Below are 17,545 nucleotides of genomic sequence, written 5' to 3'. Positions count from 1 at the left end.
AAAATGTACACAGTATACACATTGAGCTAAATTTCTTTTTACCATACTCTTATCCTCAGAGGTAACCAATGTTATAAAATCAGTCTGGAACCTTCCAGATTTTCTATGCTTTTACAGGTATTTCTACATACTCATAGGAAACTTAGAGCAGTGTTCTGTGTATTGTTGTTGTTTTCTGTATATGGTATCATACTGTATTTAACATTCTGTACCTTGATTCCCCCCCATTTTATTGAGAAATAATTGACATACCTCACTGTGCAAGTTTAAGGCACATAGCATGATGGTATGATTTACATATATTGTGAAAATGATTAAAATAAGTTCAACTAACATCCACTTTCTCATATAGATACAATAAAAAGAAAAGAAAGAAAAAAAAGGAAAAAAGTTTTCTCCCTTGTGATGAGAACTCTTAGTATTTATTCTCTTTCTTATATATCATACAGCAGTGTTTGCTATAGGTATTATGTTGTACATTACATCCTTAATACTTACTTATCTTATAACTAGAAGTTTGTACCTCTTGACCACCCTCTCACAATCCCCCTCCCCATCTTCCACCTCTGGGAACCACAAGTCTGATCTCTTTTTCTGTGAGTTTGGTTTTCTTCTTTCTTTTTTCAAGATCCCACGTATAAGTGAGTCATACAGTATTTGCCTTTCTCTGTCTGACTTATTTCACTTAGCATAATGCCTTCAAGGTCCATCTATATTTTCTATGGCTGGATAATAGTTCATTGTGTATATAAACCACAACTTCTTTATCCATTCATCCACCGATGGACACTTGTTGTTTCCATGTTTTGTAAATAATGCTGCAATAAACATGGGAGTGCAGATACCTTTTTGAATTAGTGTGTGTGTGTGTGTTTCCCCCCTTTGGATATATTCCCAGAAGTGGAATTGCTGGGTCATATGGTAGCTCTATTTTGAAATTTTTTGAAGATCCTCCATACTGTTTTCGAGAGTGGCTGCACCAATTTACAATCCCATCAACAGTTACAAGGGTTCCCTTTTCTCCATATCCTCGCCAACACTTGTTGTCTCTTGTCTTTTTGATAATGGCCATCCTAACAGGTGTGAGGGGATAATCCCATTGTGGTTTTAATTTGCATTTCCCTAATGATGAGTGATGCTGAGCATTTTTTTCATGTACCTGTTGGGCTTTTGTATGGCTTTGGGGTTGTTGGGTTTTTTTTGGAGAAATGTCTATTTGGGTCCTTTGTCCATTTTTTAATTGACTTATTTGTTTTATTTTGTTTTGTTTGCTGTTGAGTTGTATGAGTTCTTTATATATTTTGGATATTAACCCCTCATCAGATATATGGTTTGCAAATACTTTTCCTATCCCATAGGTTCTCTTCTTACTTTGTTGGTGATTTCTTTTGCTGTGCAGAAGGTTTTTAGTTTGATGTGGTCACACTTGTTTTGATTTTTTTTGCTTGTGCTTTAGGTGTCATATCCTAAAATCATGACCAAGACCCATATTGAGGAGCTTTGCTCTATGTTTTCTTCTAGGAGTTTCATGGTTTCAGGTCTTACATTTAAGTCATTAATCCTTGAGTTAATTGTTGTGAGTGGTGTAAGATACGGTCCAGTCCAGTCTCATTCTTTTACATATGAATACCCAATTATCTCAGCACCATTTATTAAAGAGACTGTCTTCTCCATTGAGTATTCTTGGCTTCCTTGTCAAACATTAGTTGACCACATATGCTTAGGTTTTGTTCTGGGCTCTCGATTCTGTTCCGTTTGCCTACTTACCATCTGTTTTTAGGCCAGTACCATATTGTTTTGATGACTATAGCTTTATAGTATAGCTTCAAATCAATAGTACAATGCCTCCTGCTTTGTTCTTTTTTATCATTTCTTTCTTTTCTTTTTTAGAGAGCGAGATAGAGATAGAGAGGAGGAAGGAGGGGTAGCGGGAGAGGGAGAGAGAGAATCTTAAGCAGGCTCTGCACCCAATGTGGAGCCTGACACAGGGTACGATCTCATGACCCTGAGATCATGACCTGAGCCAAAATCAAGAGTCTGACATTTAACTGACTGAGCCACCCAGGCACCCCATTCTTTCTCAAAGCTTTGGCTATTCAGGGTCTTCTGTAGTTCAACATAAACTTGGGCAGTGTTTCTTGTACTTCTGTCAAAAATGCAGTTGAAATCTTGAATCTATTGATGGCTTTTGGTAGTATCAACATTTGACAATATTAATTCTTCTAATTCATGAACATGGGATGTCTTTCCATTTATTGGTGTCTTCTTCAATTTCTTTCAGCAATATCCCGTAGTTTTCAGAGTAGAAATATTTCACCTCCTTAGTAAATTTATTCCTAAGTATTTTATTGTTTTCGATGCTATCGTAAGTGGGATCCATTTCTTTATTTCATTTTCAGAAAATTTGTTGTTAGTATATAGAAATGATACTGATATTTATATACTAATTATATACTAATTATTAATTGATAATTATATACTAATATCGTACCTTGTAACTTTACTGAATTCATTGATTAGATCTAACAGTTTTGGTTGAGTCTTTAGGATCTTCTATATATAAAATCATGTCATATGCAAACAGAGACCATTTTTACTTCTTCCTTTCCAATTATGATACTTTTGTTTTCTTGCCTGATTGCTCTAGCTAGGACTTCTAGTACTATGTTGCATAGGCATCATGAGAATGGACACCTTTGTCTTATCCCTGCTTTTTCTGTATCTACTGAAATGATGTGATTCTTTTCTTTTATTCTATTAGTGATGTATTACAATGATTGATTTGCATATGTTGAGTCATCCTTGCACCCCAGGAATAAATCCCACTTGATCATGGTGAATGATCCTTTTAATGTGCTCCTGAATTCAGTCTACTAGTATTTTATTGAGAATTGTTGTATCTACATCCATCAGGGATATTGGCCTGTGGTTTTCTTTTCTAGTAGTGTCTTTTTCTGTTTTTGGTATTAGAATAATGCTGGCCTTGTAAAAATAGTTTGGGAGTCTTCCCTCCTCTGATTTTTCAGAAAAAATTGAGAAAGATTGGTATTAATTGTTTTTTAAATGCTTGGTAAAATTCTCCAGTGAAGCCATCTAGTCCTGGGCTTTTCTTCATTGGGAGATTTTTGATTACTTATTCAATTTCCTTACTAGGAATTGGTCAGATTTTCTATTTCTTCCTGATTCAGTCTTATTAAGTTGCATGTTTCTAAAAAATTTTCCATTTCTTCTAGGTTGTCCAGCTTGTTGGCATATAGCTGTTCATTGTACCTTGATTTTTTTTCTCTTAATATGTTTCAAAGATCTTTCCATATCTACATATATAACTCACTCTTTTGAATTGAATTGATGTGGTATTTCATACTATAAATAATTCAGTCTATTGTCCATTCCTTGATTGACAGACATTGTTCAAGTTAGTACATACGGATGTACTCTGATCTTTATAAGAGCTGCATGGTACTTCTTAATGTGAATGTAGCATATTTTAGCTAACCATTCTTTTACTGATAGTCATTGAGGTTGCTTCCTATTTTTCATTATTTAAAAATAGCACTGTAACGAAGAAAGGACTTCAAACACATATCATTTCAGCTATGTGTATGTGTGTTGCAAACTAAGTTCCTAGAAGAACTGTTTTGGTAAAAGAGTATGCAGGTTTTAAATTTTGTGGCAAATTATTTAGTTACATGGGGGCCTCTCATCACCATTGTCCCAAATAAGTGACTGACAGTCAAGAAAAGAATTCTAGAATACCCATTTCCAAGACTCTGTGCCACATCCTCAGTTCCTTTCCTAAAAATCTAGTAGCAGATTGCAAAATGCCACTTCTCTAAGCACCAATTCAGAGAAAAAGGAAGGCTATCATCTGGCACAAATTCTGTACCATGACATGTTGGGGAAATCCATTCTGCAACTGACCGTTTCCTTTGGGAAGGGAGGCGGAGGCACTAGATTTAAATCTTTTCCCTTTCATTTATATCTTACTCACAAAAAAAAAATTCTAAGTCTTTCAGGATTTAGTATCAGCACACAGATCCTATGTCATATGTCAGCTTAGGGAAGCCCTCTCTGTCTCTCTTTCCCTCCTCCTAACAAACATTTCAATGTCATAATGAGGCAGTATCATATGGCCATGAGCCATAGCAGCTTGAAGAACCCTCCTGATGTGTGGATGGTTCTTTTTGAGTTTTATTTAAATTTTCCCCCAAACCTTGATGTATTTTGGGCCTGAGCTTCTGGATGTGTGCAAAGTTAATTTGCATGTGTGATCTCCAAGGAACGATTTAGAGTATAGGAGAAGGACTAGCCTGAGTTTTGCTTGCCAAGTACCCCCCTGGACTTTTCCTAGCTCTGACATGGTCATCTAGAGCACAGGGGAGAGATCAATGCAACATGGACATGTGTTAGGGGTCCCATCAGCTCTCACCTCAGGGGCGATGTAGTCTGGAGTGCCACAGAATGTCTTGGTGGTCACCCCATCCCAGATGTTTTCCTTACACATGCCAAAATCAGCAATCTTGATGTGGCCCTCTGAATCCAGCATCACATTGTCAAGTTTGAGGTCACTGCAGCAGACATAAAAATTTAAGGATTTAACAAATGCTATTTATTTCAAGTCAACCAACAGCCACTCATGACGTGCAAAACATTGTGCTAGGTGTTGGGGCAGCACAGAGGTGAGTATGAGCCAGCCCTTGCCCTCTAATAGTTTATAATCTGACCGATAAAGAGGGGTCCACAAACGTGTCTGTTTTTCTTTTTCTACAGATCCAACTGTGCCAAGCATCTCACGAGGACACAATGAGACAGCAGCTCCGAGAAGAGAGAGCCACAGGAAGCTAAATAAAGAGCAGAGCATCCATAGAGGCTTCTTGTATCCAGGAGCATTTCAAGAGTCAGTCCTTGTACTTTAAGGACCCCTTATATTTCATAGTAAGATACACTTTTCACAAAATTATTATTTTTGAAAATATCTCTGAAGATCATGGAGGAAAAAAAAAAACCGATGGAAAGAATCTTATTTAGCTTCAAGTGCTCCAAGCTCTCCTAGGCTGATTCCTAGGACATGACCACAAGAGCTCCCATTGATTCTTTCACTCAAAAAAAAAAACGGGCTGCACACCTACTACGTGACAGGCACTATGCTTGGAGCTAGGTATATACTGTGAACAGAGTAAACAAACATTTTGCTCTTGTTCAGATTAAATTCCAGTATAGCGAAAAAGACAATTAACAAGTGTCCAAATCTATAATTATTATATGATTATTAATTATAATTATTATATATTACTGAATTATCACATTATTATTAATTCTATGATTACTATAGATTTTGATGGGCAGTGTGAAGAAAATGAAGAGGATGGTGAATTAGTAATTGGGGAAGGTTTCTACAAACAGGATGCCAGAAAGGTGTCATCTCCATGGAGGTAACATTTGAACTTTAACCTAAAGGACATGTGCTATACTTGCATTCTTTTATTTCATCCATGTTGATGAGGAGAACTTGATTATTTTTGGAAATGGTTGCACATTCCCAGCGTATTGGTTACTCCAATATCATCACACTTTCTTCTTCCCTAAACATCTACTCCAATGTCAACACTTGGTATTTTAGTATCAATGAGTAGTGATGATCTATTGGCCAGTCTTCAATCTCAATAGAGTCCAATTTCCTGAGAGGTAATGGGGTCTACTATTCAATTCAGATCTCTATCTTAAATCATCTTTATTGGGTGGAGGACATCTGCGGTACCTGCTTATTTTAGCATCTTGTGATGACAGCATCCCAATATTCCTTTGAAGGACTATCCTTCCCTGATTCTCAAACCATGTAAGGTTGGTGGCACTGATCCCAGCTCCTGGCTCCACAAGCAGTCATGTGGGCCTATCCTGGCCACTGGAAACACCTCATTCTGTTGGTCACAGTGACTGTTCCAGGAATGGCCATGTGATCCAATATGAGTTAATCAAAGCCACTGAGCATCAGCTCTGGCACTATTGTCAGGAAAGAGATGAGCTCTTTTTACATTGGGATTGCTCAGGTGGTAGAATGTAAGTCGAGAAGTGCCAGGGGTCACCAGATGGAGAAGAAAGCTAGTAGTGATAAAGCAGAAACTGGAGGGAAGGTGATAAAGTGAACACTCATAACATCATTTGAGCCCCTGGACCCATCCTGGTGTAAGGTCAGATCTGCCCCCTGGACTTTTCAGTTATGTCAGCTATAAAATATCTTTTTTAACAAGTTAGTTTGAATTGAGTTGCTGTTGTCATCCTCGACTACAATACAACTTCGACTAGAATACAACCTGAAAAAAACATACTGGCATATCCTATCTATGCCTGTGAGGTCCATTCATCCAAGGGGAGGCCCACTTGCACCCCATCTGCCAACAGGAACATACAATGATCTTTGGTGCTGTCCATGTACCACCCATATCCAGCCTTCATCCTTCTACAAGCCACAGTGGTCTCTGAATGCCAGCTTAGAACTTACACTGGACTTTGTAGCAACTTGCTTCACCTAAACCTGCCAGGTCTACATGTGATTTGAATAACAGAGACCCATGACATTCCCCTCAGCTTGACCACATGCCCCCAAACAGGCAGCTGGGACAACTAGGAAAGTGATAACAACTTCATGTGTTATAGAAAAGGAGCTTCAGGGGGTGCCTTGGTGGCTCAGTTGGTTAAGCATCTGACTCATGATTCCGGCTTAGGTCATGGTCTCAGGGTCATGAGATCAAGCCCTGCATCAGGCTCTGTGCTCAGCATGGAGTCTGCTTGAGATTCTCTCTCCTTCTTCCTCTGCCCCTCCCCCCACTCTCTAAATAAATAAATAAATAAATACAATCTTAAAAAAAAAAAAAAGGAGCTTCAGGTGCCAAGAGCCAGCAGGTTATGCAGCTCGGGGACAACCCAGTCATATTCACTGCCACATATGATTTTTGATAGTCTACTACATCCTTTGGTTCAATGTAATAATCCATCATTTCTTCTTCAAAAGGGGGCGGGAGCAATTGTTTTTATTTTCAGAAATCCATCAAGGGCAAAACCATCACACATTCTAGGGATGGTGATCCATAAATAAGACACGAAGCTTGGAAGGATCTTTGTCTCCCCTGCACCTAACATCTCTAGTTATGGTCCTCAGAGAGGGCAAGTCTAACCTAATTCCTCATCCTCTTTACTTAAGAATTCTCCAATTAACTAGAGATGTAAATGAAAGAGGGAGAGATTTGTAATATTTTAAAAGACCTTACCACATGAAGGTCACCTCAATGAAGTTATAAAACCACACATCTTCTGCCAGGTCATTTATCTTTACTGGCTTTCATTTGATTATCAATTTCAAAAACTCTGTCTCAATCAAGGTTTTTGATTGTGAGCAACAAAAATCAACTCTGACCATGTCAACCTGGAAAGGGATTGTTAAAAAGGTATTGGGAGTTCACAGAATCTTCTAGGAGGCTGGAGAACCAGATGTAGAGGTGAGGCAGCTAGGAACAATGCTTAATTGCACGCAGAGCTGGGCCAGTGAAGATGTCACAGATGCCACCACTGGGTACAGACATCTTGTTCCATGAAGTGTAATGCTGGACTCTGGATATTGTAATGCTGGACTCTGGAAAGCTAAGAAGTGCTTTCCCTCATGCCTCCGGAAAATAGATGTAGCTGATTACTATGGCCACCCTCAATTCTACAGTCTCTGCCTTTCTTGGTCACTACCTTCTGATTCATGGTGTTGTGTGAGTGTGACAAGTGTCAGAGCCTGGGTTGTGTGTCTGCCCTTGTTGCAGGGAGGCTGTGAGAGCATCTGGAATTTTCCATCTGTAGAACAGGAGATGGACTTTGTTCCTACACACGAATGAAAGGGATTCAGATGCTGAATGCCTTAAAAGAGTGATAAGTGTCCCCTAAGAAGTATGAATAGTTGAGGAAGAATGGGAGAATATGTTGGTAGAGAGAGCTCTGAGTTAGGCAAAGTCTTAGCACCGAAATCTAATCTTTGTATTTTATAACTGGAATGGCAAAGGTCCTGGATCCCAGACTCCAATCCATGACCCTATTAGATTGGAAACCCAACCCTGAATCCCAACCCAGTTGACAAGAAACTCTATTTCCTCTCCCAGCTCCTCCCCTGGGGCTGGATTTTCTTCCAATAAACTTGCAGTCCCACATTTAATCTTCTCAGCAAACCTCAGTGGCCAGTTCTATTCTAGCCAAGACCCATCCTGTCCAAGAGTTAGGTTCTAACGTCAGCACATAAGGTGAAAATCATGTGGAGTGAATGATTACCCATGATCCCCGTTCTTCAGTTAAGCCCCTGCTGAAGTTACTGGCTTGGATTAGGGGTCATGTCACATGGAAGATAATGTGTACCCTTCAACACCAGAGTTCCATTTGGCACAAGGTGCTCCCACTTACAGCAGTCAAAGAGGAAACGGAATCAGAGGCTTCCTAGGTGCATCTCTTGCACACACAGTGATACAGGTTCATTGAGGGCAAGCATGGCCAGAATGAGCGTGCGATTTACAGTTTGAATTCTTCTTTTTATCTCTCTTTTTATTTCTTCACTGAATTTGCCCAAGTGCCAGGTGAAACCATTCCTCTTCCTGACCTTCATTCATCCCTCCACTATCAGGAATAACGAAGCAGAGTAGGGACTCTACGTACTCAGGACGATTGTCCCCTCCTCCGCTAGATTCATATCAGCACTTCCAGGAGTTCAAAAAAAGTCCCTGGACTCTGCAGGCTTCTGGCAAGGTGCCCACCTTCCACCTCTCCATTCCATCAGTGCCCACAGCCTCCCCTCCACTATCTGCCTTGAGACCACCAGGGCTCATCTTTTTACGTTTTTTGGCCCCACGTCCTTCGGTTGCAGCAAGATGCCGATCCCGTGCTCTCCACAGAGTGACAGGCACCCCCGTCACCACCAGGCCCACGCCAGTCCCCTCCCCTGCTCGGCTTTTCTCCCTAGCACTTATCGCTCCTTGACAGGCTCTATCTCTGTGATTTACGTATCCGTCTCCCAGCACTACAACTGAAGTTCTCCAAAGGCAGGAGGTTTTGCCTTTTTTCTTCCCTGTTGCACCTGCACCGTCGAGAAGAGTGCCTAGCACATAGTAGGCTTTCAATAAGTGTCCATCAGCTAAATGAATGGCATGGAATTTTATGGCTCTTCACAGTCTTTTAGACAGACCTTCACCCGTGCCAAGTGCCCTTTGGAAGCCCCGGGCCCGTCAGCCTCTCTTGCGTAACCAGCCAGCCCGAGCCCGCACTGCCTCTGCCGTTGCATCCGTGTGGTGTAAGGAGAATCGTACATCCCGGACTCACTGTCAAATAGCAGCCTCAGGCTCAGTAGTTTGCCTTGCGTGAAATATAAAATGGTATGACTCATACAGCTATGATCATACACTTGCTCCTCCAAAAACGGGCAAATGCCAAGTCCTGAACTTAATCCTGTCTTTCAGGGCAAGCATTTCAGAGATCAATTTCTAAATTGTAGTTACGTAGCAAAGAAAATAAATAAATAAATAAATAATCTCATAATAATAGGACCCATCATATCCCTGCCAGCCGAGATTCTCTGCTTGCTCCCCAGATTTGGGGTCCCGAGGCAAGAGAAGGAAGTGCTGGGCCCCCACTGGCGAGCTTGCCCTCCTTCAAGCAAATGGTCTCCCGTTTGAGGCTCTGAACCATCACTGGTGGCAGGGTCCATAGCGATCTTCCGTCAGCATCTAGAGCCGCCCAAACTGTGCCAGGGCAGTGGGCGATGCGAACACATGCCCAAGTCAGGACTGGAGGATTCCTCCCCCACCAGGGATTCTAATTTTAAAAGCAGTTAAAGAAAGAGGCAGAGAGGGGAGGAGCTGAGGGAGCAGAGGGGATGGAAGGGGTTGCAGTGCTCACTTACCGGTAAATGATGCCCTTGCTCTGTAAGAAGAACAGACCGATGGCAATTTCTGCAGCGTAAAATCTGAAATTAGAAAAAAAAAAAAAAAAAAGCAATGGAGAGATTCAAGGACACCGTATGCCTGACAAACCCTCAGAATTCAATACAATATTGAATGAGGCATGGGGCATTCACATCCCACCGTGGATGGTCAACCACACATCTCGTAACACAAAGTGTGGGGGTGTGGACAAATTAACAGGGTTTAGAGAGCCACGAGGCTGCCTTCAGGACAAATCAAGGTGGGCAGAGGTTCAGCAGCTGATCGGTGGGGAGGAGGCCATGGGGGAGGACGGATTGGCTGGAGAATGAGTTTCAGTGTAAGGCAAGTTTAAGATCTGAATACTAACAGCTCATCTGTTGAAGGCTTACTGTCTACATACCATCGTTGTAGGTCATTATCTGATTAAATTCTAATAACCATCTTCTGAGGTAGGTCCTACTAGTACCTCCCTCTTCCTTAAATGAGGAATTGAGGGTCAGTGACAGAAAAGGACTTGGCCAAGTTATATCACTAAGGAATGGCACGGCATCTGCCCAACATGTAAGCTCTTAACGGAGGCCCAGAAGGAAAGAGATTTTGAGAGAATCAGAAAGTCCCAGTTATACCACAGGGTTAGGCAGGGCTTTAGGGAACTCTGTTAAGTGTCCTGACAATTTGTTTTGTGTGATAATGGGATGCGGGTCTGTGGTCAATTAGGTGTTAGAAGTAAAAGAAGAGCCAAGCCCATCATCCCCTCAGAATCGTGGCAAGACCTAGGCATGGTGCATGGAGCTATCTAGAATGCAAACCCTACCAGAATACAGTGCTCACCACCTTGGCAGGTGGGAGGGGAGAGGGCAAAGCTGAGCTGAACAGGAGTCAGCAAGCCTCTGGAGTGACTGGAGGGGCCCTAGGTGAGTCCTGGGGAGCTTTCTAGAGGGACAATGAGATCTTAGTCAACTGCTCAGGAGAGGTTATCTCTGCTAATCCTATGACTTGCTGTTCCTGTTCACCAGCAGGGGAAGAATATGATGAGATCCATGTTCTCAAAAGAAAAGACTGGCTGCCTTGGGGACTGACAGGGACAGAATGGACTCAGCAGGGGAAACACATTTCCAAAAACCCAATCGTCTCCCCACCCAGGAGCCTCGGGGCACAGCCACAAAGCAACTTGATTGGTCATCCCCCCAGGAAGGAGGGCATCCAAGAGAGTGAGCGATGGAGAGCAGAGCATAAGAGCAAAAATCTGGGTCAGAATGTGGATCTGTCTCACACTAGCTCTGTGATCTTGAGCAAGTTTCTACAAACTCTCTGGGCCTGGCACACAGTAAGCTCTCAAGAAAGACTGGCAAATGAATAAACAAAAGCTACCACGACATCCCCCAAGGAATCTACGGGGCCTTTCCTTCGGAGTCAAGGGCAAAAATCAGAGCTAGAGAAATAGCTGTGGTTTTCAAGCTTCAAGTTTTTCGTGTCAAGGAAAGAAAGAAGTATCCCATGTCAAGCAGAATACCTTTTTCCCTGGCCATACATTTCTCAAGAAGAAGCAGCTCAAGATGTTAAGAATCCCTATTCAGCTGAAAACCCAAGGTAACTAATAGCCCACCAAGTATCCCAAGGGAAAAGCATAGCACAAGTTTGTACTTACACAGCATGAGGCTCCTTAAACCGGCCAACTTGTTGGATGTGGTACATGAGGTCGCCCCCGTTCACGTACTCCATCACAAAGTACAGGCGGTCCTAGAAGAGAGCAAACTGCAACATCAATATCCTGTATTTCTCAGGTTCCACATGGAGAGCAGGGAATAGCTGGGATTTAGGATCAAAACCCCCAGGACTCTATGACAGGCCCCCATTTGCCAGGCCCATTACTCCCCCAAGTGTAATATTTGTGCCACTGGAAGTATGCAACTGGGCATAGGCGGTACATGAATTTTTTAAAATTAATAGCCGTCAAGTTATATTTGTTTGTACTGGAAAATGTAATTAGCACATTAATATTGTGACTTCATGGATATTATTGTTTAGGATAAAGCTAATTGTAATAAAGAAGAGAAAATAAATACATAGATCATATTACAGATAATAGGTAGCTGTGGTAATCAGCCTCCATGATGGCCCCCCGTGATTTTCGCTGCCTGGTATTTACGTCCTTGCATAGTAGCCTCTTCCCACAAGGAATAGGACTGACTTCTATAACCAGTAGAGTGTTGTACCAGTAAAGTAGTGTGTGATTTCCATGACTAGGTCACAAAAGATATCGGGGCTTCCATTTTGCTCTCTCTTGGATCACTTGTTTGGGGGAAGCCAGCCGCCAGGTCATGGGAATGCTCAAGCAGCATCTCGGGAAGGTCCATCTGGCAAAGAACCAAGGCATCCTGCCAACAGCCAACACCAACTCCCCAGCCACGAGAGGGAACCGCCTGGGAAACAGACCCTCCAGCCCCAGTCAAGCCTTCTGATGACTGCAGCCCAGACGACAGCTTGATGACAACTTTCAGGTGGGACCCCCAAGCTAGAACCACCCAGGTTAGTCACTCTTTTGAGTTCCTGACCCACAGAAACTGTGAGATAATAAATGTTTATCATGGTTTTAAGCCCTTGAGGTTTGAAGTATTGTAGTAGATATCTAACATTGTGACTATGGGGGAAAAATGAATTATTAGAATTTGAGAAATAGTGGCCTCAGAGAACATATCCAGAAGGAAACAAGTTTGGGCCAGAAAAAGGAATCTATACCCCACTCAGGGAATTCTTTAAACATGTCTTTCAAGGGAGATGGGAACTCTCTTAGAGTCAGGGGCTGTGTTCCGCTCAGCCGTGTAAGCCCTGTTCCTGTCCCACGACTAGGTCATAGTAAGTGTCAAGAGAATGGTGCCAAACAGATTTTATTTGGAACCCAGCTTTGCTTCCTGATTTGGAAAGGTTATTAAACATCTGGGTCTCTTCATCTGTGACATGGAGATTAATAATAATAATAATAATAATAATAATAATAATAACTGAGCCACAGTGTTATTGCTGGGACTTAGTGAGACAGATGAGTGTTATGGTCCTTGGGGGGAAACCTCCATGAGATTTGCCTCTTCTCCTTCCATCAAGGGGTGCCTGCTAAATGAACAAATGACTTCACCTCTTCTTAGAGAGGTCCCCTTGGGTCAAGTCACATGATCAACTTAATAAAAAAATCAAAGAGAATGGAATGGAAATGATCAGAGCGCCCTGCACAGAGTACCCCTACGTGTTATGTTTTGGTTATATTTATGTGTGTTTTGGTTAAATCTGTAGGTTGGTGTGGCTGGGTTGCAATGTAAAAGGAGGTTTGCTGCCCAGCGTCACAAAGCTGTCCTGAGGGACTGTGAGACCAGGAACCCAGAGAGAACGAAGATGACATGCGTGAAGTGCTCTAACATGCAGCTGGCCCTCCAAAATCTTAACAAAATCTTTCTTACAGTGCACAGAACTTTATCTTCTATGTAACAGTCATAGATGCATGTGTCCAACATGCATTGTCTAATAATTGGAATGATACCTCTTATGAAATAAAGCTACCATCTTGTGAGCATTTGTCATGGGACTGAGCCAACCACTTGAAATAGTTTACCTCACTTCTCTCTCTAAACAACCCAACAGGACAGTATTACCCTGCTCCCCCCCTTTTTTTTTTTTTTTTAAATTTTGAGGGTCATCAAGGATCTTTTTTTTTATTTTTTTATTTTTTAAGATTTTATTTATTTATTTGAGAGAGAGAGAGAGAGAGCACATGAGAGGGGGAGGGTCAGAGGGAGAAGCAGACTCCCCGCCGAGCAGGGAGCCCGATGCGGGACTCGACCCCAGGACTCCAGGATCACGACCCGAGCCGAAGGCAGTCGCTCAACCAACTGAGCCACCCAGGCGCCCCGACCCTGCTCCCCCTTTTAAAGATGTGAAAGTTAAAGCCCAGAAAAGGGTAAGTAACTTGCTGAGGGTCACTCAGCTGTTCAGCAGCAGAGCTGGGATTTGAACCCAGGAAGGTCCGTTCCAGGCTCCTCCTGTGTAAGGTGCAGAGCTAGACATTTTACGATGTGTGGGCGTACCCTCCCCTCTAAGAGCTTCCAGTCCAGGAGCGGAGAGAAGAGATATAGAGCTGAGCTCCAGCCACACATCAAGACAGAAACTGGCAGGTCATAGGCGAGAAGCACAGGTTAACCGATTATTTCTGACAAGTCAAAGGACTTTCTCAGACTGATACTACTTGACCCCTACAACGTCTTTAGTGAGAGGCAGAGACAGAGGTAGAATTATCACTTCTGTTTCTCAGTGTCCAAGGCCTATGAGATTTGCAAAAAAAAAGGTCACATCCAAGTTAGTGGAGACAGCCAGAACTGCCAACACCCAGCCCCTGGTTCTTTGGGGTTTTTTGATAGAAAACAAGCCTTAAAAATAGCATCTGTCTTTGCTGCACGTTGAAGGGAACCAAAACACTTGCTTTTAAAAATTATTTTTAAAACTAGCAGATGGCATTGGCCACAGAGAGAAAAGCAAGTGAGGGAGAGATTTCACTTGCTTGCTTTCTGCTTGGAAGAACTCAGCTTGCCCCCCAAACTCATTAGTTAGAATCCCAACATCAGGGAGAGCCCCACTGCAGACCACGTTTTGTGGTCTGTTTCTACCATGAACCGTATGCAGGGAAATCCTGCGATCTCTCATCTTTGAACTGTACTGAATCTGGCTTTGGCATACCGGTACTTTACATATTAAACACTGTGGCTGGCATCCTGTTCGCCTTCCATTTTCCGAACACACACTTAATGATGCTCCCTCTTAGGCGAGGCATTATTCTTCTTCCAAAAATGCCACTGTGAATCAATCCATGGTGCCCGATGTTAAGAACTCGCCCGATGAGTGGGGAGACCAGATAAGTTTCCAAACAACAACGTTTCCCAAAGTGCGGTGGGAGAGAACTCCAGGTGGGCTACGGATGCATGTGGCTTTAGTTCTTTCATTTTGTGTTTATTTTAATGTGTATTTTGGATACCATAACTCCCCCTTGACGCCCCTGATTTTATGGCTCTGACTGCTGAGAGGGAGAGAGGAGTGTATGGAGTTACAAAGGAGAAGAGAGCAAGGCAGGGGAGGACCAGATAATGATACATGGCGGAAGGCCATCACCCTTCAAACTTCGGTTTTCTCACGCACTAGCTTCTAGATTTTACCGTTTGTCTGCCTCATCTACTAAAATTTACTTACTTTAAATTATTTCCATGAACCCACTTTTTCACTGGAACACACTGTTGAAAAATTTTAAAACGTCATACTAAAGTCATAAATGGAAATTTTCTCTGCAAAAAAAATAAATGCATATCTGGAGTCTATCAACTCTATGCTATATCCAGCCTGGCTTTGTTACATCGATCCCTCAACTGACTTATGCTTAAAACCAATGCATTTTGTCCACGGACCACCAAGTTCATCTCCCACTCCAAAGTGAAGAACATCAAAATTTGAAAAACACTGCCAGGGGCAATCTAGAGCCAATCTTGAGCAATGTGAATTTTACTTTATTTTATTTTATTTCAAGATTTTATTTATTTATTTAGCAGAGAGAGTGAGAGCGAGCACAAGCAAGAGGAGAGGCAGAGTGAAAGGGAGAAGCAGGCTCCCTGCTGAGGAAGGAGCCCGATGCGGGGCTCCATCCCAGGACCCTGGGATCATGACCTGAGCTGAAGGCAGACGCTTAACCGACTGAGCCACCCAGGCACCCCTGCAAAGTGAATTTTAGAATTTTCCTTGGGCATTTATTTTTGCAAGTCATGTATTAGGTGTTAAAGGGATAAAAATGATGAATAAGATACAGACCTTGCCCTCAGAGAATTCAGAGTCTTTGTGAAAACAAATATGCAACTAACTTGAGCCATAATCTAAAATAAAATGTGATAAGAGAAATTGCGTGACAGGCACAAAGAGGGAGCTCCGGGGGCGTCAGCTAACTAAATGGCCCTCACCCACTGCCTCGGATTCTTACATAATGACCCCCCTCCCCCATTAGGGCCCTGAAATTTGACTCCCCACTCTTATTTTTTAAAATTTATTTTATTTATATTTACTATTATTATTATTATTATTATTATTATTTTAGTAATCTCTACACCCAACATGGGGCTCGAACTTACAACCCCGAGATCAAGAGTGGCGTGCTCTTCTGACTGAGCCAGCCAGGCACCCCCATGTTCCCCACTCTTCCGATAAAATTATTTCAAGACCTCGGGTGCCTGGGTGGCTCAGATGGTTAAGCGTCTGCCTTCAGCTCAGGTCATGATCCCAGGGTCCTGGGATCGAGTCCCACATCAGGCTCCCTGCTCAGTGGGGAGCCTGCTTCTCCCTCTGCCTGTCTCTCTCTCTCTCTCTGTCTCTTATGAATAAATAAATAAAATCTTAGAAAAAAAAATTATTTCAAGACCTCAAAAGATCTTTCTTTTGGTCACATGCAGTAGTTTTCGATTAGGACCTATTCGCTGTACCCTACTACGTGAAAATCAGAAAGTATGTATTGAGTATCGAGAATCTCCTACGTGTTCAATTTTCCGAAGAGGACATGTCACAGCTCAGAGCTTCAACCCTCATCTCTCTGGGCTGATGAAAATCTTGACTTATATTTCCATCCTTTTTCCTTCTCCTGAGCTCCAGTCAGCTCCAGCTGGCTACAGGACGTCTCTACGTGGGTGTCCCACTGTCAACTCCAATTAAAAGCTCAGAAAGGCAAGCTCACCATCTTTCTCTTCAACCTAGCCAGTCTGCGCAACTTCCAAAGTGTTTTTCCCAAATTGTCATTGTTATTGGTGTTATTCTTCGTTACCTGCTGCCCTTGTCCCCTCGGCACAAAACGACTTCCGTCAATTTTAAATCTCCTTTCCCCTTTATCTCCCGTATTCAATCAGTAAGTAAATCAAACTAAATGTCTGTCTGTCACACCACATCATGAAAAATGGTTGGACAGGATGTGTCACATCTGGAGCGTGAGTGTAAGGGTCATTTGATTTAAAACACTGACTGCAAGGCACGTGCCAAATTTATCTGGGGGGCCCGGGGTAGGGCAGAGAATTCAAAGAAATCATCATTCTTTCTCCAAGACAGCTGAAAGTGGGATATCCATGTGACCGCCTGGGGGGATGCCTGCCACTTTTAATAAGACACCATAGACAGAGAAGATCAACAATGTGGGCAACTCTAACTGCACGCCCCCATGCTTTCAAGGGAGTGTCAGTAAGCATTTACCTATTGCGTGATCTTTAATGATTTTCTAAGCTGGCCAATGAGTTAATCCTGTCTGTAAGCTGTTCCTCTTGCTGCTCAGATGCATCTGTTCCTCTCGAGAAGCTTACAGCGCCGTGGTTAAGAGCCCTAGCTTTAGCAAGCGCTAGTCCTGGGTTTAATCCCAATTATATCGCTTACCCACTCTGAGACCTTGCAACAGATACTAAACCTTCCCTGCTTTCTGAAAGGGGTAAGAATAGCTTCTGCTTCAGAGGTTTTTCCAAAGATATATCAGATGATGCATATCCCATCTATGCAAACTCACAGAGCCTCCCTCCAGTCAGCGTGTGGTCAAGGACATGTATCACACA

At 42.5% G+C, this 17,545-nt stretch overlaps 1 protein-coding gene across 2 annotated transcripts in view; it reads right to left on the bottom strand.

The window, feature by feature from the left end:
• Positions 1 to 17,545, bottom strand: part of PRKCB (protein kinase C beta) — a 317,275-nt gene that overhangs the window by 34,447 nt on the left and 265,283 nt on the right. For both annotated transcript variants that reach the window (XM_032396231.1, XM_032396232.1), the window contains exons 11-13: positions 11,590 to 11,681; positions 9,920 to 9,982; positions 4,430 to 4,568 (exon numbers count right to left, since the gene is read on the bottom strand). In XM_032396231.1, coding sequence (XP_032252122.1) covers positions 4,430 to 4,568; positions 9,920 to 9,982; positions 11,590 to 11,681 — 294 coding nt within the window. The remainder of the gene's footprint in view (positions 1 to 4,429; positions 4,569 to 9,919; positions 9,983 to 11,589; positions 11,682 to 17,545) is intronic.

This window comes from Phoca vitulina, unplaced genomic scaffold (genome assembly GCF_004348235.1).
Source record: "Phoca vitulina isolate PV1807 unplaced genomic scaffold, GSC_HSeal_1.0 scaffold90, whole genome shotgun sequence".
NCBI classification, from domain to species: domain Eukaryota; kingdom Metazoa; phylum Chordata; class Mammalia; order Carnivora; family Phocidae; genus Phoca; species Phoca vitulina.
This window is presented reverse-complemented; position numbering and strand designations above follow the sequence as displayed.